Source organism: Phymastichus coffea, unplaced genomic scaffold (genome assembly GCF_024137745.1).
Source record: "Phymastichus coffea isolate CEN01 unplaced genomic scaffold, Cenicafe_Pcof_1.1 PCOF00172, whole genome shotgun sequence".
Lineage (NCBI taxonomy): Eukaryota > Metazoa > Arthropoda > Insecta > Hymenoptera > Eulophidae > Phymastichus > Phymastichus coffea.
This window is the reverse complement of record NW_026706983.1, coordinates 140,737-163,656: the sequence shown is the minus strand read 5'-3', so window position 1 is coordinate 163,656 and position 22,920 is coordinate 140,737. Positions and strand designations below refer to the sequence as shown.

Below are 22,920 nucleotides of genomic sequence, written 5' to 3'. Positions count from 1 at the left end.
AAGTAGAATTATCAAAAAAAAAACCAAGTGTAAGTCACTAATATAACTTATGAATTACTTTCTTTTTATTTGAATATATTCATGAAAATGTATCTTATCCTTAACATAAGAAAAAAAATTACAAATTAAAGTACGTAAATTTGGGTACAGTCGTGTCTCATTTTAATTCTACCATAAATAAAATTCGGTTTATAATAATAATAATAATAATAATAATCATTATCACAAGCCAATTTACGCTAAAACAGTCGGCTAATCGTTTGTTTAGAACTAACATTGATTAGCGAAATTGCGGGCATATCGTCGCAAGATTATTAAAAAAAATTGCTCGTTTCTAAAAAGTCTTGCACTACTCTCGTGTTCTCTTTTTTTTCATTTACAATAACTATAATAATTATGCGAGATGGTAGTATTAAAAAATAGACGACCGGAAATCAAAGTTTATAACAAGAGTTGTCGCATCGATGAAAAGACCTGCTTTTAAGAATTGATTGTTCGACCCGTCTTTTTTCTTATTCTTTCAAATAGAAGCGCTAGTTAGATACTTTATACACTACTAATCTAGAAAGATGTTTCTGTTACAAATTCATTGTACATATTATTTTTTGTTTAGGTAGAGAAAACTAGCTGACAATTCACTCTCGAATGTCGGCATTTGTGGCACATTCTTGTCCCTGGAAACAAAATTTAACGATTAATTTGTATCGTACACGGCATATTTATAGTTAAATGATTAATAGCATATAGAACGTACTTCTTCGAAGGCGTGATACATCTCCTGAGCAGTCATTGATGTCGCGAAAACAGTTTTCAAGGAGCGCCTGATAGGTGGCTCTAATGCATAATCGATAGCTGCCCACTCGCACTCTGTATCTTCGCACTAAAACACAAAAAAGTTTTATGTGGTAACATTTTCACGTTAGAGTACTTCCTGAAATCTATTTCAATATGAAAAAAATTTACATAACTTCTTAAAAAATGAACTATTTATGACTTTTTTATTTAAGCATAAGGACAAATATATCGTTTAACAATCGTGTTGCTTTAACGAACTTACCTTCATCGTGGTATCCATGCTAATGACAGTCTCGCTAACGATCTCCTTGGCTTCACTTTCTATAACGATTCTCGCGCCAAAGATATCCGAGTCGTAGATGACTTTAAGATTGGCTGTACCGCGGTTATCCCAAGTATTTTCGCTCTCATTTCGTACGAACAAAGTGACTTGTTTTTCAAACATGGTCATGTTGTCTTCATCCTCTTCGTCTTCCTCATCGTCTTCATCAGCGTACTCGTCACCTTCGTAATCATCGTCATAGTCATCTTCTGGCTGGCCATCGTCGTACCTTCCAGTCGAGTCTGAAATTAAAGAATTTAACGTATTAAATCAATAAATTCGTTGAAAATCAATTATTTTAGCTTATCACACAACATTCGTCTAACCGTAGCTTCCGAATTTAAGTGTTGCTCGTTCACATTATTTGATGAAACGAAAGGGCAACGTATGGAAGATACTTACCTTAATAGTCTCTACTGAGAAATCTGTCTTGATATATTAAATAATTTTTTTTATACTTTCAAATAAAAAATTATGATTTCTTTAGTGAATGATAAAAAATCATCAATAAAAGTAAAATTTTGCAACAATGAAACAAATTTGTTATATTTAAATAATTTTTATTTATATTATATTAAAATGAAAGTTTTTCCAAGTACAAGTTTTGAGTATGGATTTCGTTACAAGCTTATTATAATAAACTTAAATTGCCAAATAAGTCTTTTGTTTAAATAGAATAAGAAAATAGCGTAAATCAAGGATAGTTACAAAAGTACTTACATTTGTTTTATACAGTTAATCATACCAATTTATGTGAAACGTTTACATGGAAGAAAAATGAGCAAACTGTTCGATTTGCATATACAAAAAAATTTCATTACAACGTCTCACGTTTTTTTTCGAAATTATACAACAATTTATAATCTATTACCAGCAAAGGAACGTGTTGTTTAAACAAAACCATTTCGGATTGTCATTGGATATCTCAAGAAAATATTTTTTAATCGTCTACTAATCAATTATCTATAACAGTATTAAAGCTATTGTGATTAGAATGATAGATCACTTTTCTTGTTTTGTACTCAATAAGTCAGTATAAAAATTAATGTAAAAACGATGATTTGAATTAAAATTCAAACAGATCACTTTATTACTCTTATAGATAGTATTCACTAAAAATCAGTGCAATTTAAATGTGATCATTAGATACAATAAGAGAAAAAGAAGCCTGAACAATGGTATAGATCAAGCTGTATTTCCGCGACGTCAGTGTATCGAGTTAAAAAAAATTCAAAATCTCTCGAAAATAATAACTGAAAGGAAATCAAAATTCGACGAAACGTAGTGGGACTGAATCTGTCGTCATTTTTTTTATAACTAATCCTACCGAAAAGTGTAGACACATGCACTGGTCACAAGCTAAAAATCTAGCTACCTTGCGAGCTGCTTCTCTCAGCGATGGCCTTTTGCGCCTTGTCGACAGCATCTTTGAATTTAGCAGCCAACTCTGGTGACTTGAATCTCACAGCTAACTGTTCGACTTCAGCGTTTTCGGGTTCAGCATAATTCATGCCGAACCACATCCACGCCTTATCGGAAGAGTTTAAAGTGAGGAACTTCATCTCCGAGTTCAAAGCCATGTTACACACGATCTTGTGCACTTGCTCACGACGGAGGAGCAAGCGATAAGTGCCATGCTCTGGATGATGCAGCAGTTTCATCTCACCGACTCCACGCTCTTTCCACTCTTTCGTGTTTTGGTCGTATCTGAAGAGCTTGGCGCGCTGGCAAAACACTGTGAACACGATTGAATGTTTCGTTGAACAATAATTCATAAATGATGAATTTAAACTCGAAAAATTAAGGATTCGAAAGGACATGAATCGTCCAACCAATCCATAAGATCCTTTGCTAGGGTGCAGCCGAAAGTTTGATCGGCAGAAGAGTAACTTCTACATGGAATTTCACGTTGCGTCGTCATTCTTACGTATGTTTCGACGAAGCATAGAATAAGCATAATCGCACGATTATTTTGTTTAACTACACGGGAATGAGGGGTGATTTTAAAAGTTTTAAATAAGATATTGTATGTATATTTTAATTGCTTGAAGCGGATTATTTTTAAAGAAAAAAATGCATTTCTATATAAAAATCATTTATACTGCTTAAAATCCTAATCTCTTACCTTTTTCTTCATCTTCTTCACCAGTTCGAACTTCAATAGCATCTGGCAATGGAATGATAGGCTCAAAATGTGGATCATGTTCTTCTCCATTATCGTCTTCCTCTTCACCATCCTCATCATCGTCATTCTTAGATTTGTTTGGCGTTGTTTTCGTTGAGGCTTTCTTAGTTGCGGTTTTTAATGCTGTCTTTTGTCCAAAAACTGAAGCTCCTGCTCCCTCAAATGTGAAATTTGGATCTAAAACAATTAATAGTTGAGAGTTTTTCAATCAAGTGATTGCATGATTTGGCGTATTATTTTATTTATTATTATTAAATAAAATGCTCACCTGTCTTGAAAGCAGGTTGCTGTTCAGCAGTGTTAGCGGCCAAAGCCGAGAAGGACAACGAACTATCTGTCGGCAAGAAACTCACACCCTCCTTACCACTTTCTTTTGACGCTGTAGTGGTTGCTGTGGTAGTTGGTGTAGTTTTGGCACCGAAAATATTGCCGCCCTCAGAAGCTGCTGTACTACTGAACAAACCAACAGCGGGGGTAGCGTTGTTGCCGAAGCTTGATTTCGACGTAAACTGGTTAGTCGTTTCACTGAATAGCGAAGAACTGGTCGTTGCCGGAGGTGTTACGGCTTGTGTACCGAATGCTATTCGTTTATGAAATAAGAAAAATTGTTCGTCAGTATTTATCATTTATAAATAAAAAGTAAAACTACGATAAAATAATTTACATGGAGTACTTGTTTGGTTGTTCGACTGCGCGGCAAGCGAACCGAAAGTTGGTGTAGAATTCGACTGTCCACCAAAGATCGAACCACTAGTCATATTCTGACCAAAGATTGAGTTTGCTGCAGCATTAGTTGCCGTAGTAGATGCTCCGCCCCCGAAGATATTCGCAGACGGTGGTTTATTTGAACCAAAAAGATTCACTACTGAGGACTTACTGTCCAAGCCACCGAATACCGGTTTACTATCGACGCCACCAAACATAGGTTTACTGTCACCGAATACTGGTTTGTTGTCGCCACCGCCAAATGCTGGTTTACAACTACCAAAGATATTGCCTGTACTCGCATTGGTAATAGCTGGTTGCGCACTGAATATACCGCTAGCAGTAGTTACAGCTGGTTGTGCACCAAATATACTACTCGTAGTTGTCGTAGCAATAGTCTGCGGGAATTGCGTACCGCCGAACATGGACTTTTGAGATGGACCAAAACTACCAAAGACGTTTGTTGATGGTAGTGAAGTAGTAATCGTGACAGGAACGGATGGGCTGCAGATTTTCAAATTCTCAAGTCCCGTCTCAGCCGATTTCGTTGCTGTTGACTGACCAAACACGAAACCTGTTGATTTACCTGCAGTCACAAAAATTGAAATTCATGAATGAACAGTTCATCTACAAGCGTGCACTCGTGTGTTTTTGTTTTTGTAACCTCGACCTTGCATTAACTTATTCCAACTGCATTCCTTTCTCCCCGCATCGTAAAAGTGTTTTTCAAAATTACACTCTAGTTTTTCTAATCTCTCCTGCAAATCTTTCAATGAATTCATCAATTCGTCGCCGCTTCTGTGCTCATTATCCTTCGATTGCAAAATCATGTTTTTCAAATCGATGTTCTCGCGCTTTAACTTGACTGACTCGCGGAAAATCGCTTCCATTTTGTCTACCAATTTTTCAAAAAGATCCACGTTACCGTCGTTCTTATTGGCGTCATTTTTTGGCGTTACGACTAATTTACTCCGAGTAGAGCCCATTTTTTACATGCACCAAATAAAAGAGCCCCGTTAAGACAGCAGACGAACCTGACAACCGACTGTCGACTTTCAAATCTTAACCTCGCGCGTTTATTGTTGACCAAAAAACCATCTTTATCTTATTATCTCATTTCTCACAGTTGCTTTTAATTTTTATCTACTTATGTCTTTATTCCATTCTATATGAAGTTTGCAAGGGGTCCATTGTTGGGTCGAACAAAACTTAACAACTTATTACCGATCATATATAAAAAAAATTATAATTTTTAAAACGTACCTGGATCATCAACCGTGCTAGCAGTACTACCAAATATTGGTGGATTAGCTGCACTTCCAAACGTGGTCTTCGTACCTGAACCAGCAGTCGACGCCGTGGTAATAGCCGGTTTGCTAGGAATGTTATTCATAGCGTTGACCGTTGTAGATGACAGAGTAGCATCGTTGGCCTTTACAACGATTGGTTTCCTTTCTGCGGACTTAAACAGTGGTTCGTCCGATTCTCTGCATCCTCGACAACCTGGGCAATCATCTTTATATTTGTAAGCATAGAAATTCTCTGGAAGTTGAAGTTTCAACGCTGCTGCTTTTTCTTCAGGCGTTACTTTTATCTCGTAGACAACCTGTAAAAACAGCATTATGTTCGAATTCACTGTTACTCCGACAGAATTCTAAACACTGTTACTCGGACAGAATTCTAAATACTTACCTCAATATCAGACAAAGAGCTACTCTTAGCAATAGGTTTTGGTTTGCTAACTGGTGTAATGTCACTGTCACGCTTGAAAGCGTTATCGATGGCCGCTTTGAACTCCTCAGCTATTTCGGAATTCTTGAAACGACAAGCAAATTGCAGATATTCAATTTCACCTTCACTATAGTCGCCTGCAGTCCACATCCACGTCTTGTCATCCTTTGGAGTGATTTCTAAGTTGGCAGTCACAGCGTGATTCAAGCAGATTTTAAGTACCTGAAAAATTGACCGATTAATTTTTACCATACTACCGAATTATTAATTTTCATAAATTTGAAAAAAGTCAAAAATCTCACCTGTTCTCTTCTCATTACAAGCCTGAGCTTCTTAGTATCTGAATGCCTGAGTAATTTGATATCTCCAAGACCTCTCTCCTTCCATTCCTTGATAGATGTGTCGTACTTAAACAGTTTCGCTCTATGACTGTAAACTACTTCTTCCTCTTCTTCACCAGTCTTTACATCTACTTTATCCGGTAGTGGAATAACCGGAGCAAAGTACACATCATCCGACTCTTCAACCTGTTCATCGTCGCTGGTTTCTGGGCGTTCAGGTGACTTTATAGGTGGCGACTTAGCTTGGAATTGGAAGTCAAATGATTTGCCAGGTGAGCCGAAAGTGAATTCACCTCCGCTACTGCTTGGTGGCGTAGTTGGTGGCTGTGTGCCAAAAAGGAAACCTGAAGTGTTTGGCGTTGTCGTCTTATTACTACCGAATATGGAAATCGGGGAAGAAACGGCCTTTTCACTTGATTTCGAGAAACTGAAGTTGAAACCTGTGCTTTCTTTGGATGGAGTTGTTTGATTCTGTAAAAATAATCATTATTACGTTTACTAAGTTTCTCGTATAAAAAAGAAGATAAAATAAATATTTATTTATATTTCACCTGAGGCATGCCAAACGTGAAGGTTGGATTAGCGCTTGTAGCTCCAAAACCTATCATAAAGCCTCCACTAGCCTTTGGTTTTGGTGGCATTGACGGATCTTGTGGCATATCACAGGCAACGCAATACTGACTGGACTGATTATTAGTAATTTTACAACCCTTACAACTCCAAGAAGTCGATGCAGGTTTGAACATTTCTGATGGTAGAGTAGCTGGTACACCAGGAGCTGGTGCTTGGCATGCGACGCATGCAGTATCAGCGGCATTATTACGAGTATAGCAGTCCTTGCATTCCCACGATCCTACGGCTGGTTTGAACATCTCCGACAAAGATTTAGTAGTGTTTGTCGATGAAGGAGGAACTGCTGAAGGAGTTGGAACACCAGAATCTGGATTATCACAAGCGATACATTTTGTTGCACCAGCTGTGTTACGAGTGTAACAGTCGTTGCATTCCCATGAACCAGTTGCTGGTTTGAAAAGCTCTGACAGAGGTTTTTGAACGCTTGACACGGAGTTTGTGGATGGTTTTGAAGTTTTTCCTATTGCGTCCATTAAATGGAAATGGAAGACTGATGCCTATCAGATGATAAATGATTGATTAAAATGGTTTAGATTTGTATATTTTGTGTAGATTGAAGGTTTGTACTACAGTATTGAGTTGTTACCAGAGTAAAATCATAAAAGCGAGCCAAGTATTTTTCTTTGAGATCTACACTAGTCCAGTTGATAGAATCGTCTTTCAGATTAAATACAAGTGTCGGAGTTATTAGCTGGTTGTGCAGAGTTTTTGTCTGCTGATGGTTGTTCATCAAGAGACGAAGCTTTCCGGATATCTTGTCAGACAACACCTGATAACGAAAAATTAAAAGTTACGTACATACAGTTTTATGACAATGTAAAATGAAAATATGATAATAGTCGTACCTTCATGATTCCAGCACCCATTTCGTGCCATGAATTATTTTCACCAGGATAATGTGCAAGGCTGACAATCATCTGTGTCACCATTACCTCACTGTCCAATGGCTTCACAACTTCGGTATATACGTCAGTATGCGGTCTTCGCAAATTAACTTTTACTGCTGCAATGCAACATATCAAAATAAGTACAAATACACATATTAAAAAATTTTAGATTAACTTACGATCTTGGCTAAACACAGGTGTCGCAGCAGGAGCTCCAAAGTTGAATCCGGTTGCGGCTGGTTGTGCACCCTCGCTTGATTTAACAAACGAAAAATTAGCGAATGGACTGGGCTTGCTTTCCTCTTTTTTCTGCGTTGGCGACGATGGCTTTTGAATGATGGGCGAAGATGTAAATGTAAATCCACCAAGCTTCGATTCAGCTGGTTTGAAAGGTGTTGGTTCAGACTTTGATGGTTGCTTTGACGAAGACTTTTCAGAGCTGTAAAATTAAATAACTTGTTATTTATAATAATAGTCATAGAAAAATTACTTTTTAAATAGATAAAGTTATTATCACACACCTCACGATATGAGTTTTAGAAGAAACAGCACTTTCCTCCGGCAAATTATTCTTAGCTTTATCAAACTGATTTTTAAAGTTGGCAGCTTCCTCGGATGTTTTGAACTTGATGCACAACTTTTCTAGTCTTACTTCCTCGTCAGCAAAATCATTTGCTACCCACATGTAAGCTTTATCGTTGTTGGGCATAGAAGTGAGTTCCATATCCTTTCGAAGCATGTGATTAGCACAGATCTTGTGAACTTGTTCTCGACGCATCAACAAGCGAATCTTGCCTTCAGCATTTTTCAGCAACTTAACGTTACCAATTCCACGTTCTTTCCATTCTTTGTCAACGAAACGGAAAAGTTTGGCACGTGCGCAGTACAATTCTTCTTCGTTCTCTTCGCCGGTAGTCACCGGTACTTCATCAGGTAATGGAATTATTGGAGCGAAGTCGGGAATTGGATCGTGCTCTACTTCTGTAACGTCTGAGCAAAAGCTGTGACGAGAGCCAGTAGACAAAATACTGTTGTTTTGGTTCTCTGCCACTGTTGAATACAATAAAACAAAATTTATTTTATTGTAAATGACATCAAATGTTAAAATCTAAATTTCGAATCCATACCTTGTGCTTTAATCACCGGTGATGTGATGGTCATAGTCTCGGACAAAGGTGGCAAAATCACAGTTGTAGGTATCATTGGCTGCGAAGGCATGGAGATTTGATAACTATGTGGTGGAGTATTTTGATCATTCGGCACACTACTACCGAGACGATGATGAGCGGGTATAGTTACACTGAGACACGGCGGTGACTTTGACGTTGACGTCGGCAACGTGTCCGATGTTGTTATCACTACATTTACAGGTAGAACTTTACGTGCGGTTGTTGTTGCTGGTATATTTGTACTTGTTAAAGTTTCTTTCAATATACTAGTTTCTGGTACGCTTGGTGGCTCACTTGCTGTGTTAAAGCTAAGGAGACAAATAAGTTGAAAGAAAGTGATGATTTGAGTTTATATTAGACACAACGCGGTCAGTAAATGGGTAGTAGGATGAAATTAACACATTATGAATTTTTAATTATTTAGTACATATTTAATTAATTAGTAAAATTAACTATTTTAGGAAAACTATTAGCATATTTTTATTTCATGCAAGAGTTCAAGATTTTTAAATAGATTCTCACTCACCTCAACTTAGAATCATTTCTGGTAGCATCGATGTTCTGCACTTGTGTCAGTGGTGGTAGCGCCTGAGTCTGTGTGTACTCGCCAAATTTCTGTCCATAAAGTCCTTGCTGCAAAAGGCTCTCGCTCATCTGTTGCATCGAAGTGAGAGGCTGTTGTTCAAGACCACCTCTGTACAACGAATTTATTGGATTGTAAGCTGCAGCAGAAGCAGGATACATCGACATTGCCATTGCTGCCGTTGGATCGGGAAATGGTAAACCTTGATAAGGATAGCCTTGAAGTTGTGGATAGACGATCGGAGAGTACGGGTGACGTTGAGCTTGAGTAAATATATTCGGTGGAAAGTTAGGAGTGCGACCTGATGTGGGGAGTGTCACATTGCTGTAGTTTGCCCACTCTTTACTGAGGAAGTTAAATGTGAAAAAGTTAACGATGCTGTTACTAAAAAAATAATTTAAAAAATACCTTACCTGAACTCTTCGTCATTATACAACTGATAAAGATCATCGTCCACATTGTGATTGCTCACAGGTGGTAGTGGTGGTGGTGGTTGGACAGGGCGTGGCTTTTGACTTTCCTTTTTAGAATTGATTTTGATAAGCTCGTCGAGTTTCGACATCATACCCCTGTGCTGCTCGCGATTTTGTTCTTTAAGACCTTCGATCGCATGAACGAGTTGTCGGATTTGCGCGTCGAGCCGTTCGGGACTGGGTCGTGCCTCCTATAATTATAAGTACATGCATGTAAGAATTTCATCGACTATTTCGTAATTTTAGTACTTACATTACGCATACGAATGCTATCATGATTATCGTGATGACGAGGAGTGCTCGACTGTTTTGGAGTACGCCGGACATTTCTTAATGGTGTGTGCATTACGGAGTTGTTCAGTTGTGGATACAAAGAATTCGTGCCGATCGGATGCTCGTCACTGTGTGCAGAGGAGTAACTTTCTCCAGAGTAATCGTCACAATCATTTCGGTTACCTGTGAAATTATTTAAAAATTAAGTAAATTCTTTAATTTTTCAAAACAAAATAAATATCAAATACGCACGATCATTGTAAACATTATCAGGCTCGACCCTCTTCAGTTCATTTTCTATTAAAGTTATGTAAGAGCAGAGCTCGGAATTTAATGGATGTTTGGGATCAACATCAGGTCCACGTAAACGATCCAAAGTGAGGTAGAAACAATTTTTAGCCTTTGTCAAAAGTGTTCCATGTTGAGATCGAATTTCAGAGGTTACGCTTTCCTTTGGTATACTATCAATAAGCTCATCAGCTAAAATCTTGTAAATCTGTAAACAAGATTATAATTAAATAACAGAATAAAAAAATAACTATAAGTTTATGACACATGCCTTTCCCTGCTCAAATGACGCTTCCGGGCATTTCAGGGCTTTCAGAGCATCTACGGCCTGCTCGTAAAATTTGTCCTTGATCAGTTTTTGAGCCAGTAATAATTTACCTTCCTCTATTGCGTGCGTTCGTTCCATGTTGTTCATCTCTTTGCTATTAATGAAATTTACGTTTACATTGAATGTATTGAAGTTCTGTCAAAATTAAAATCATTTTATATCCTTACCCAACATATTCAAATAGTTTTTGATTGGACAAACGAATCGTTTGGTTACTTTCAAGCAGTCTTTCAAGTAGAGGCACAGCAGCCGACCAGTACATTTCGGAACGTGCCTCTAAAACAGCAATATCGCCACTTTCAGTATTCTTATCCCTTAGTTGTTTTGCCTGGAACAAAAAATTATTTTAGTGCAAAGATTACAGCGAAATTAATTTTTCAGTAAATAACTGATCTAGAATAAAACTTACTCTGTAACTGAACACTCTGGCTAGATGAACTAAAATTGTCGGGTGCAAGCCGTGATTGCCGATACAACGAACAACTTCTAATCCACGCTGCAAGTGTTGTCTAGTATCACCTGTCTCATCAGTGACTTCTTTTTTATACATTTTGTATGCTGCCGACCACCTATTATTTCGAATTCGTGGAAACGTTTAATAATTATATATATACATACTTCACTTTTTAGAACATTGACATACCATTTTTCTTGATCTGGGGTGCAATAAGGATTAATCAAATCAGCAGGTAGAGTTGGTAATCGATCAGGGCTTGAAAGTTTATTGTGTTGCTGCTCTTCTATGAAAGCACAAGCGCACAATGCTGTAAAAATGCAGGTACTTTTATAAAATTTTAATTATACAGGGCATTGAAATGTACTTTTGATTATACAGGGATTAAAATGTAATTATAAATAACTTACCAGCAGCATTTAAGAAAGCATCAATATCAAGACGGCTGAGAGTTACTGATGAAGCTTGATTAAGGTTGTAAACAGAGAACTGCAGTTCCGGAAACAGATGTGAAGACAAGTTTGGTTGGAGTCCTTCTTGTTTATTTGAGTACAAACTATTACTGTTTCGAATCTTGACTGCAGGCCAAATTTGATGATGTAAAGAATATGGCCAAACTTCTTCAGCAACTGGAAGAAAAAAATAGAACTTTAATGGTATTCTTCAATCAAAAAAATTCCAATTTCCAATGCAGCTTACCTTCATCAAATCTTTTCAATTCATTGTTGGAGATAAGTCTTAATGGAGGATATAGTCCATTATTATTTGTGAAGTACGAGCTACGAACTTTTTGATATATTTTACCAACAAATATCCTCTGAAAAACATAGAAATTGTTTGATAAAAATACATTTGTTCAAGGTTTAAATTGAGATAAAAATACTAAAAAGACCTGATAGATCCTTTCTCTCCAAGAACCAATACAAAACTTCTCAATATCACTGATGAGTTTCTTTTGATTGCCTCTAGAGTAATCCCGAAGAACGTGTCCTGTAAACAATTAAGTTATAACCAGTTTACTTATGCTACTAAAAATCAAAACTACAAAATTTGCAAATGTCTACTCACCTGCTTGGCTACAACGATATGATCCCTCACGATACCAAATTTGTAGTTGGCTCTTGATTGAGCTATCAGCTTGCATAGCCCAAGATGCCGTAAGATCAATAGGTTTAATGTGCACTGCTGTTAGCAATAGAGGTGCAGACAACCTTGCTGCTTCACTCCAACTACTCTGATCTCGCTGAGTATTTTGTAGCAACAGACAAGCCATGTGAAAATGTAATTGACCCCACATATGCATGAATATGCTCTCTGTAAGTGACTGATAGCTAGACAAACTCTGGGCTTTGGCTTCTGTCAAATGCTGATCAAAGCTGTAATCGAAAATTTTACAGTTAATATTATAATTTGAAATATTTTATTAGTTAATATCATCATTTAGATATTAAATGATTTTGTAAATGATGTCTCAAACTTACTTATATACTGCTTGCATGGCTTCAGATGACTTTTTAACTAAGCTCCCTTGTTCTTTGAGAGCCAGAGCTGCACAGTGCTCTAAAGCTGATATATAAGATATCCAGAATGACCAATTTGATTGTTTATTGTTCTTACATTTGAGGAACAATTCGCATAAAACTTGATACCAAATGAGATTGTTTCTATGAATATTAGTTCGTTCAACGTCAACTGCATGCTTGTAAGCATCGTCCATTTTATTCTTTTCCATGTAATGTTTCAAGAGTTTTACTCGCAGTTGAACATCTGTTGGTCTCACTGATAATTCAGCTGTAAAAAAAACAAGAATGAACTTTATCTTGTAACTGAACGAATGATAAGAATAATTTTTTATTCACCTTTGATAAGGTTCTCAAGGTCTTCAGTATTGTTGGTAGGTCGCTCTATCGATAGAATCTTCTCCTTCAATTGAAAAACTATCTTGTTTTTTGGAAACAGTTTGTCTGCCCTCTCTATCCAATACTTTGCTCTATTCACATCAATTTCAATATCGTAGTCAGCCATTAGTTCACACACTGTTGAGCAAAATCATAAATTAAATAACAAATTGGTCTCCATAGCACAAACTACAAAATCAATATACCTTTAAGTATGAGATCTTCTTGCCTGCCATCAAGCTCGAAAGCGTGTTTATACTGTACCAAGGCATTCTCCTTGTTACCTAAGGCTTCGAGAATTTGACCCATGAGTTTGTGTGCTTTTGCTTCCTTGCGTACCTCCACGTATTGCGAGAGGTAGCGTCTGGCAGACTCATAGTCGCCGACGTGGAAGTAGAGCTCCGCTATTTTGTAACATCTTAAGGTTCTCTACAAAACAAAAAATGACAAATTAAATAGACACTACGGCGGGAACAAGTGTCACGAAAACGATTGCTAGGTTAGGATTTACAGCAATTACAGCAAATGACGGAAACATTTCAATCGCGTCAGATGAAATCGCTCGATGATATGGAGCTTCGCGTTGATTATCGCGAAATCGGAAAGGTCTCGCCGCGAGTAAGGCATTCCAAGAAAGCGGGCTAAGGCACACGAATCAAAATAAACTCGTCGAGTTGGTTGAACGAGAGCAGTTACACGATAGCTCGTACCTCGTGTTCATTGGGAAGCTTGCGAAAGATGTCCTGCACGTGTCGGTCAACGTCCTTCTTGGTGCGCAACATCCTCGCCGGGAAGAAGAGCAAGCAACCTTTGGTCTGTGAGCGATATACGTGTGTGTGTTAATTGGAGACTTTGAGACCGGTAGCCTTGAGGTTATATAGGAAAATCAGTTCTTCAGCATAACTTGCTATTTCCTCAGAGCCCGCCTTTTCTTGGCACAAGACGCGCGGCCACCACACCAGACTGATATATTTCGCTGTTCGGTAGCGGCCCATTACTATGTAGCCGTTAGATACGAATATGAGGTGCGCGCGCAGGTATCATGGTGCATGTAAGTTCGTTTTCTTGACGGTCATAAAACTTACGGTTGCGAAAAAATTTTGTTTATCGTATCAGTCATGTAAAAAACTATAGTCATAAAAAAACTAGGGAAATGTTATCATCAGGATATTATATGAATCTCATCTACTTCATTAATATATTCTTTAGCTATTTTTAGAGTTAATATATCTCTATCCTCATAAATTTTTTGTTTTTTAATGCCTAATATTTATCTATTTTAAAGACAAAGTAATATAACATTGTCAAGCATACTATTTAGCAATATGGGAATATTTTTATTCGTGTACTGCAATTATAGTTAATAATAATTACAACAAATTTAGATTTCTATAATTTATGGTAATTACAAAATAAAATGGAAAGTAAAAGTTGTATATTTTTATTAATAATTGAAGCTCTGGTTGCGAATATTCACGTGGGATCCCACGTGGGAAACTACATATGGAATCCCACATGGGAATTCGATAGAATTTTCAAAAACATTAAGTTAATAATATATTGAAAACAACAATAACTATGCAAAAGAATTGAAGATTTTATCGTAGATGATTAATTACTATTTTTAATGACGATACTTTAATGGTATGCCGGATTAAAAGAGTATCAATACATTTAATTTTTTCTAATAAGTTTCTATTTATTTATATTAATATATATATATATATATATATATATATATATATATATATATATATATATATATATATATATATATATATATATATATATATATATATATATTACACTGAAGGTGGCAGGTTATAGTTTTGTATAGATGGTTAACGGCCGTGTTCTCAATAATTATATATATATATGTACATAGTATATGCAAGTTGTAAAAACTTTGGCAGCGGATGAATTTTCGGTCAAGTATATCGTTTGTGAAATGGAAAAATATCATTTATTGTTCAAATTGACGTGCACTCTTAATTGTTGCGGACATCCGTATTAGTTCATATAGCAACGAGCGAAATATATTTTTGTATCGATACATATTAAATAGAAATATTGTAAAAAAAATTTTTCTTTGAATGTCAGAAGTTTAATAGACGTGGTGGATATTACAAGCTGCATATTTATCACAGTTGTGAAAGTATAAGAGAAACATATGTGCCCACAATAAATAGATTTCATCCACTTAAAAATTCTGGAGTCGACAAGCCGAAACATATACAAAGTGGAGGCGTACAAATTAATTGCCGAGACTGAAATATTTGAGAATGGAGCCGTCTCTGAATTATGATGATAGATTGTATCAAAGCGCTCACGCGCAAAACTCGTCTCTTTTGTACAAATATAATTTCCACATATAGTAATATAAAACGACGTTTCCAATACATATTTTTCAATATTTCACATACGAACTCCTTTCGGTTAAACCTCCGTCAATATTACTGAAAAATGTTTTTCACGAGAATCAATAAGCGTATCGCTCACCGTGAAAACGTTAAGACACTATATAATAGTTTTACATCTACGCATGAATATATAAATCATGTTCTTTGAAATACAATTATCAATGTTTATTGATGAATATATAAATTAATTTACTTTGTACTCATTTTATTTTACAAAAAATCGATAATATTTGCTTATTTCATCAATTATTTGTAAATTGAATTTACTACTGTAATGTCAGTTTTCCTCATCTAGATATATAAATACAAGTGTTTCAAAGTATAAAAAAAATTGAAATTTTCGTTATCTTTTACACATTAACGAATCGCAACGTTTGATATCGGTGAATCGTCATTTTTCTAAACACAGAAAGTAAGGAAGGAATAAGAATATATCTCTATATAAATAAATATAACAATATAATTCTGGAACATATAATGTTATAATTTATAACAGTATATCTGTAAAACTGAATGATTCCTTAAAAGCCAACTGCATTTTAAAAGTTGATATTATACGACAAGTAATCGTTGGAGTTTGATGTTTATAAAAATTAAATATTTATATGTATGCACGTGGAACAATTACTTATTAAGTATCAACTAATAACATGAAAATTGAAGAAAATATTAGAATTTCTGATATGAATTAGTCATACATCTAAGAAAAGAAGTCCTAATCAAATTTTCATAAATACAGAGAAAAGTAAAATAAAAGAAAACCATGGAAATAGATCAATCACATATCTATCGAAATTGATTATCGCTGTATCAAAGCTGTATTAAAGCTGTACTACCTACGTCAAAGTCAAATCAAGACGTCTCGACCAAACGTAAACAATAATAAAATCTTCTCGACAGTTTATACAATAGTCGGCGTTATGATCAACGGCGTTCAAGGTGCTATATCATGTGTATTATATTAACTATTTCGTTGCAAAATATATGTCGCAGCTCATCAACGTTGTTTGGCTCTGTTACGAACAGTCTCTGTTGAACATTTACTTCTTCTCAACGCTTTTTCGTGTACATTACATTTTATTGTTTCCGACTGTTAATTGGAACGTATTGTTGTGATACGAATTAATTGAAAAGTTTGAGTTTCATTTTGGTAGTACATAAAGTCAATATCCGAGTAATCACGGTGCCGAATGTGACAAAAAGTAAACGAGTTTCTTTTTCTGTGCAGTTTGTTATTTAGCTCTCGCAAGATTAGCAGATTATGTAAACACAATTGTAGACTTATTTTTTGCTACGAACGAGTTTTCTTGGGTGTCGTAGTCGAGGATTTAACGGTTCCCTGAGTCTTCAAATTTTATTTCATACTACATATTTGATATGATTTGTATTAAGAATCTAAACTGATATTTGATATGATTACGTTATTGCACATTATGTGATACATTTTAAGATAAAAAAGTTTCTTTCAAATATTGAACAGGTTACCTAATGTTGAAGTATTTTAACAACAATTTTACTCTAATTTAAAATCAAATGATTTATTTGGCTGTTTGAACATCAAATCATGTTTACCTACTTATAATTAACCAATTAATCTGCAAATTTTTTTCAATAAAAAATTATTTTAATTATTGCAAGTATTAAATTACACACATCTGCCAGAAATTACCAACTTTCTACAGTTTTATTAGTATTTGCACTTCTAAATCTGGTATTACAAAGGATTAAAATAATTATTCATGATTTGAATCAGTCTATCCTTATCAGTGTTTTAATAATTTAAAGTTTAATTTAGATTAAAGAAAAATAAAAGTAATAAATTTTACTATAAGCCCTAGTAAAATGTAATATGGTAAATAAGAAGAAATATTTTGCTTTATCATTTGATTTAAATTTAAATATTATAGAATTATCATTTATATAATTATTATTTTCTATTTTTGGTATCTATGTTGCTTGAATTCTTAATATGACATAGTACGAGTAATTAATTTAAATGATTATTCATACAGTGGTGGTCAATAAAATAGGGCCTTCAGTGACTAAAGTCAGCTAAGATTCAGTTTTGTATCTCGGCTAAAAATGATCGCACAGATATCGGCGAGTGCTCATTTTAATATAGTGTTTGTAAGTACTTTTTGATAATTTAGTGTTAAGCTGATATTAAACTTTTTATTACGTTGCAATTGACGTTGAGAAAATAAAATATTTCAAGTTCTGTTAAAACCCGCACAATTCAATAAATAATCCATCTACGAAAATTCTGTACCAGGAGTTTTCAAGCTCTTTACAAGATCTTCAAGATCCTTTTTTATTCTTATTCCAACCTAAAATCTGATCGAATTACAGTGATTTTTGTCAAAAAAATAGTAAATTTTTATCGCTTGTATTTCCTATACAAAAGTAGAACAAAAATAATAACAAATAAATATTCTACAATCTAAAAACTGTACGAAGCAACATAATAATAAGCTTTGTATATGTGCATGTAATTCAAAGTAACTCAGAATAATACTTTACTAGCTTCACAATGATCACTTTCAATTTCTTAGGAAACAGAAAAAAAATTTTAAAATAGTATAACTTTTGAACGGTTCAACTTCTACACGAAACAATTATTTTCCTGTTAAACGGATTGGGTTCCAGCTTTTATTTGATCATATTATGAAAGCTCTACATTGCTTAGATTACATAAGTTACTTACATTACAGAAAGTCTTGCAATGTGTGTGTTTTACGATGAAAGTAAATTGTAACTATGGAAAACTAGAGTATTAGACGAGTGACTGCGGCTTCTTGCATGTTTGTTTTAGTAAGCCAAATACAGTTAACGATGTTCCTCCCGTGCCGACGTCCGCGATGTTTAAGTAAGCCGTGCCATATGCTAATTGGTACCATCTCACGGATAATTCAACGGAAATCTATCCAGAAGATAGGCGCCGTACAGATTGGTACGTGAGGCCGATCTTCTATGAGGACGAACTTCAGAGCCGGCCATCACTTTTTGAAGCAAGAATGGATCGGCGCCAACGATGGATTCCATCATTGCTGTACATCTTGAATTAGTTAGCATTCATTTACGTAGTCGCAAATCCATTGATTTTCTGAAGAACGAGTAAGGAACTAAGTTTTAAAATTGTCATCGTCGAAATCTTGGAATAAGTACTCGACAACTTTATCCAAAGAAACCAATGGACTAAACAAGTCTGGCATCGTCTCATGGCACAACTTTGACCGAACTCCGTTCAACGAAAAGTTAAAACTGTTCTTACGCTCAACTAGTTTTAGGTATTACCGCTTTTTGACGCTACCGAATTTTCCCTAACTTGTTGATTTCCCTATCTGGCGCGGACCGGGCCTTTGCGCCAATCAACTCAAGGTTATCTCTTAGTTCGACTGTAGTCCTTCAACATCGCGCCGCACTTGCCTGACCGTTAAACCTTGAGAATGGCGTTTGGTTGTATTCATCGCGGACTTTACAACAACGCTTAATCGCTTGATTGGGTATCTTTATAAGTTGGATTTACAACGTGTCACAGTAAAATAAAACGTATAAGTAAACGATGAGCATTGAAAAATTCTACTGTACTTTTTCGATCACTTCAAATCGAAGATACATTAAAATCAGTGCTAAACGAAGTCATTATGTCTTATCAATGATGAATTTATTATCAGTCGAGTACGCCCCTCGAAAGATTGACACAGATAAGAAAGTTCGTGATATTCTAATGAAAAACAACAAGCTTTTGAAACATCACAACATGCTTTACACGCTGACGAGGGTGGTTTATTTATTTATTTTCATATCGCGAGTGATAGCTAAATTTTCAAGCTTAAAATGACCAAGATAATTGATTTAATCTCACTTATTTTTGCGCGATCAAGCGGCAGCAGGAGTACCAATAAAATTTTAAAAAGGAATGGATATGTCGATGGTCAAACTACGAGATGTAAAAATAGCATACGCAGATATTTAAGTTCTATGATGTTTTTTCGATTCGATTAATAAAACATGAGAAATCTTTTGGTAGTAATTTTATGAGATAACCACTGAAACAATAAAGCAACGCATTCAATGTAAGTAGAACATTAATCAATTTTTGCCATATGTATATTAAATATGTAAGGCAATGCCTATTATTTTTAAACTTCAAACAGTGACGATGAAAGTGTAGTTTAAGGAAGTTTTAACGAAGAGATGATTCAATCAGGCGTGACAATTTTTTTACGCGCGAATGACATCCAAGTGCGTTTTGTATTATTCTTTTACAAACTGCTACTGAAAATTAAAGAATGCAAATTTTTAACATTTGAATGATTTAATTCAAACATTAAAATTAAGCGATTTCTTAGAATTACACAAATGACACAGATAATAAGTCGATATAAGTTGGTTCGATCGATATCATCAGTTTCCAGTGGTACGTGGAATTACTTTAGTGGAATCCCAGGAGACGTTACGCTGCCAATTGATATCCGAATAAAACTATTGTTCCAAGCATTTGTTTGTATTGCTTAATTATCACAGGAAAGTTATTGTTACAGTGGAGCACTTTGAACGGCAGCAGGATGAAGGCTTTGGAAGCCCTGTTTGCGACTCTATTCGTCTGGCTGAGTCTGTACGAGCTGCCGACTTGCGAGGCTCAGTACATCACGATTTTGAAGAACATCGGCACGGTCATCGACTTGTCGATGAAGGCGCGCTCTCAGATGAAACCGTTTCTGCGCCAGCAGATTTCCGACGAACACGCCGTCCAGAACAAAAAGCTAGACGGTATCTTGAGGAGGATCGAGTCGCTGGAGAAGGAAATGATGTCCAACTTTGAACGACTGCTAATTGACATAGACAAAGTGGCGGACGAAACGTCGACGCAGAACACGGCGAGCAAATTCGAAAGTTACATGCAGGCGATCAACAAAACCTTTGAAGACCTGGTGTCCAAGAAGAAGAAGGTCAACCGGTACGAGCTCAACTTGGACAATCATTTCAAGAGCGACATCGACTATTACAAAAACCAGCTAGACACCTACAAGACCAAGCTCGAAGTGATCTTACAGGACAAGGAGATATCACTCGACTTTCTCGAGAAATTGAAGGTAAAAAGCTTTACTAATTTTCTCGAGTTTCGCCCGACTAAACCGCAAGCTTTCACGTTTGCACAGAGCAAGGCCAACGTGTGCGCCGACAAAATGACGCAAATACAGCTGCTCGCGGGCTTTCAAGCGCTGTACGTCGACACCGTGAGCCGATATCTGATAGGGAAGCACATCGTCATTTCGCTCTGGGAGTCTGCAGGTATTTTGCTTCAGTCGAACGACACGCGTCCGACAGCCGCGTTTCTCACAGCTCCACCCCGTTCCGCAGACAGAATGAGACACTACGACAAGAAGAGAGAGCTGAACTACAACGTGCGCAACGATCTCATCAAGTACACCAGGCGATTTCGGCATCTCATGAACACGTCGTCCGGCGAGTTTCAGTTGTGCGGCAAACGTGAGTACCCGACGGCTTGGCCGCGACTTCACGACAGCCTCGGAAGGCAATTATGCGTGGTTTCGTTGCAGCTTCGTCGGAATACTTCATACACAGCTTGGCAGATCGAACGCGCAACTGTTACCAGACTGAGGAGATGTCCGATAATTTCTATAAGATCATATCCCACACTACCTCTCGCAGACGCTGTTGGGATTATCTGAGCTTGCGACCCGCTACTGCCAGATATGGATAGTAATTGATAAAACTTTACGCTTTAAAATTGATCAAAACTGATCCTTATCGCTAAATTTGGTCTACTTTCTGCTCCAACTATAGATTCATTAACATACTTATTTTCAGTGTCGTGCTCGGAGCTAAAATTGAACGCAACGCCAATATACTTTACCTCAAGGTCATCGAAGGCAGATTACTGGCGGATGGGATTATAGATCCAACGTCGATCGTTTACAACGAAGGCGGCGAACGTAAGTAACATTGCTTCTACAATTTATTTATTTCTTCAAGCTGCATCTAACGAAATGGAATTAGCTTTGTCACGCGATTGATCGTTTATAACGTCACAGCTGAAATTGGGGAGCAAGTAGTCAAACTGGATTACCGCGACACGATTTTCGACATAACGGAGACAATAACACCCAACGATCGCATTATCACTGGACTGAAATTTGAGCGAACGGACGACATGCGACTTTATCTTGCGGTTCAGTCTACCTGGTTCGACTTGGATGAGGATGCTCTCATCGCAAGCTCCACGAGAACTGAACCTCATCAGAAGGGATTGTAAGTTGTACGCTTTGAAGTTGCCATTTTACTGGCTCACCTTGGACGTACTTTTTGCAGGACTCAGTTCAAAGTGAGGTCACACGACCATCGAAATGATCCGATCATCAAAAACGACATCGGACTGCAGCTGATGAACGAGAGTTATTTCCTGAAGTTCGAGATGGGTGGCAAATTACAAATGCACCCGGCCTTCGATCTCAGCGAAATTTTCCCGACCCCACTGACGCTGCTATCCGGTGCAAGCCTCTACGTCAGAGAGGTCGAGGGCACACAGGGTTACTTGTCGATCAGACTTCACATCTTCAACGTCATGCCTCGCTCGGCTAAAATTGATTTCGAGGTCAACGATGACTTTTCAGATGTTTTGAATAACATTTGAACGCCAGACATCAGAATTTAAATGCTTTCGTTAAAGACTTTTTTCATTAATCAGCGATTTTTGCGATTTCTGGTTTTACCCTTCACTTTTTCCGAGTACTTTTCCGCTCGATTTAAGGGATGAATAAGACCACTTGTTTTTCGCAGTCATTCCAATTTATACTAGCCGCCATTGCGCGCTTCGACTGTCGGGATTGCGAGCATGGTGGGAAAGTTAGACAAGTGGTCGTGGGCTCAACTCGTAGCCTATCGCGTATAGTATAGTTCCGCTTGGACAACGCCTTCGATCAATTAACATAGGCCGCCACTATGAACAATTGTGAACAATCCAACATTTTCTACAAAAGCGTATTTTTAAAATAGAGCGTTAATTAATCAAATAAAAAAAAACTCAAACGCATTATTGTCGGCATCATTGAATTTTGGTTGTATGAGAATTTAATTTTTCTCTCCTGAATGAAAAATATAATCAATGAAAATTTTCAAACAGACTAATCAGTATGTAACATCGCAAGTATATAACTTTACAGTTCAGTAATTTAACATTGTCATGCACACGTTATTTATGTTATTTGCAAATACAATTATCTATGCATGTAATTGTCAAGTATAGTAATGTTAAAAATTATCTTGTCAACATAAGTATATTTACGGTGAAAATACCTTAATTCGATAATTACGATATAAGTTATACTCGCGTAATAAAATTTCCTCGTTGGTTCGCACGTCGACAACTCAACTAAGCAAATAAAGTATGTATAATCCTCAGACTGTCAGA

At 36.4% G+C, this 22,920-nt stretch overlaps 2 protein-coding genes and 1 long non-coding RNA gene across 5 annotated transcripts; 2 read left to right on the top strand and 1 right to left on the bottom strand.

Annotated features, from left to right (window-relative positions):
- Positions 1-71: 71 nt before the first annotated feature.
- LOC131673309 (RANBP2-like and GRIP domain-containing protein 5/6) lies at positions 72-14,034 on the bottom strand. Of its 2 annotated transcripts, none has more exons than XM_058951211.1 (32): positions 13,776-14,034; positions 13,272-13,494; positions 13,027-13,203; positions 12,649-12,958; positions 12,236-12,543; positions 12,060-12,157; positions 11,867-11,984; positions 11,578-11,796; positions 11,357-11,477; positions 11,123-11,282; positions 10,881-11,041; positions 10,657-10,807; positions 10,350-10,593; positions 10,078-10,280; positions 9,765-10,015; positions 9,295-9,696; positions 8,727-9,076; positions 8,121-8,649; positions 7,779-8,038; positions 7,558-7,715; positions 7,299-7,481; positions 6,631-7,209; positions 6,041-6,550; positions 5,700-5,960; positions 5,271-5,613; positions 3,976-4,593; positions 3,571-3,882; positions 3,243-3,479; positions 2,493-2,852; positions 1,058-1,359; positions 755-880; positions 72-674 (listed from the first exon to the last, which is right to left on the bottom strand). In XM_058951211.1, the coding sequence occupies exons 1-32, from the start codon at positions 13,845-13,847 to the stop codon at positions 636-638; spliced, it is 8,385 nt and encodes a 2,794-aa protein (XP_058807194.1). In that variant the 5' UTR covers positions 13,848-14,034; the 3' UTR covers positions 72-635. The 2 variants fall into 2 exon arrangements, with proteins under 2 accessions (XP_058807194.1, XP_058807193.1); XM_058951210.1 differs by having other exon boundaries at positions 73-674; positions 3,967-4,593.
- A 2,427-nt stretch (positions 14,035-16,461) lies between these two features.
- On the top strand, positions 16,462-20,188 carry LOC131673314 (uncharacterized). Of its 2 annotated transcripts, XR_009302699.1 has the most exons (5): positions 16,462-16,687; positions 17,498-17,612; positions 18,298-18,772; positions 19,370-19,561; positions 19,643-20,188. It is a non-coding gene; the product is annotated as an uncharacterized LOC131673314 (long non-coding RNA). The 2 variants fall into 2 exon arrangements; XR_009302698.1 differs by having other exon boundaries at positions 18,298-19,561.
- A 6-nt stretch (positions 20,189-20,194) lies between these two features.
- Positions 20,195-22,486, top strand: LOC131673324 (uncharacterized). Its single transcript, XM_058951227.1, has 7 exons — positions 20,195-20,581; positions 20,648-20,780; positions 20,850-20,978; positions 21,050-21,212; positions 21,321-21,445; positions 21,545-21,761; positions 21,822-22,486. The coding sequence occupies exons 1-7, from the start codon at positions 20,195-20,197 to the stop codon at positions 22,141-22,143; spliced, it is 1,476 nt and encodes a 491-aa protein (XP_058807210.1). The 3' UTR covers positions 22,144-22,486.
- The last annotated feature ends 434 nt before the right edge of the window (positions 22,487-22,920 follow it).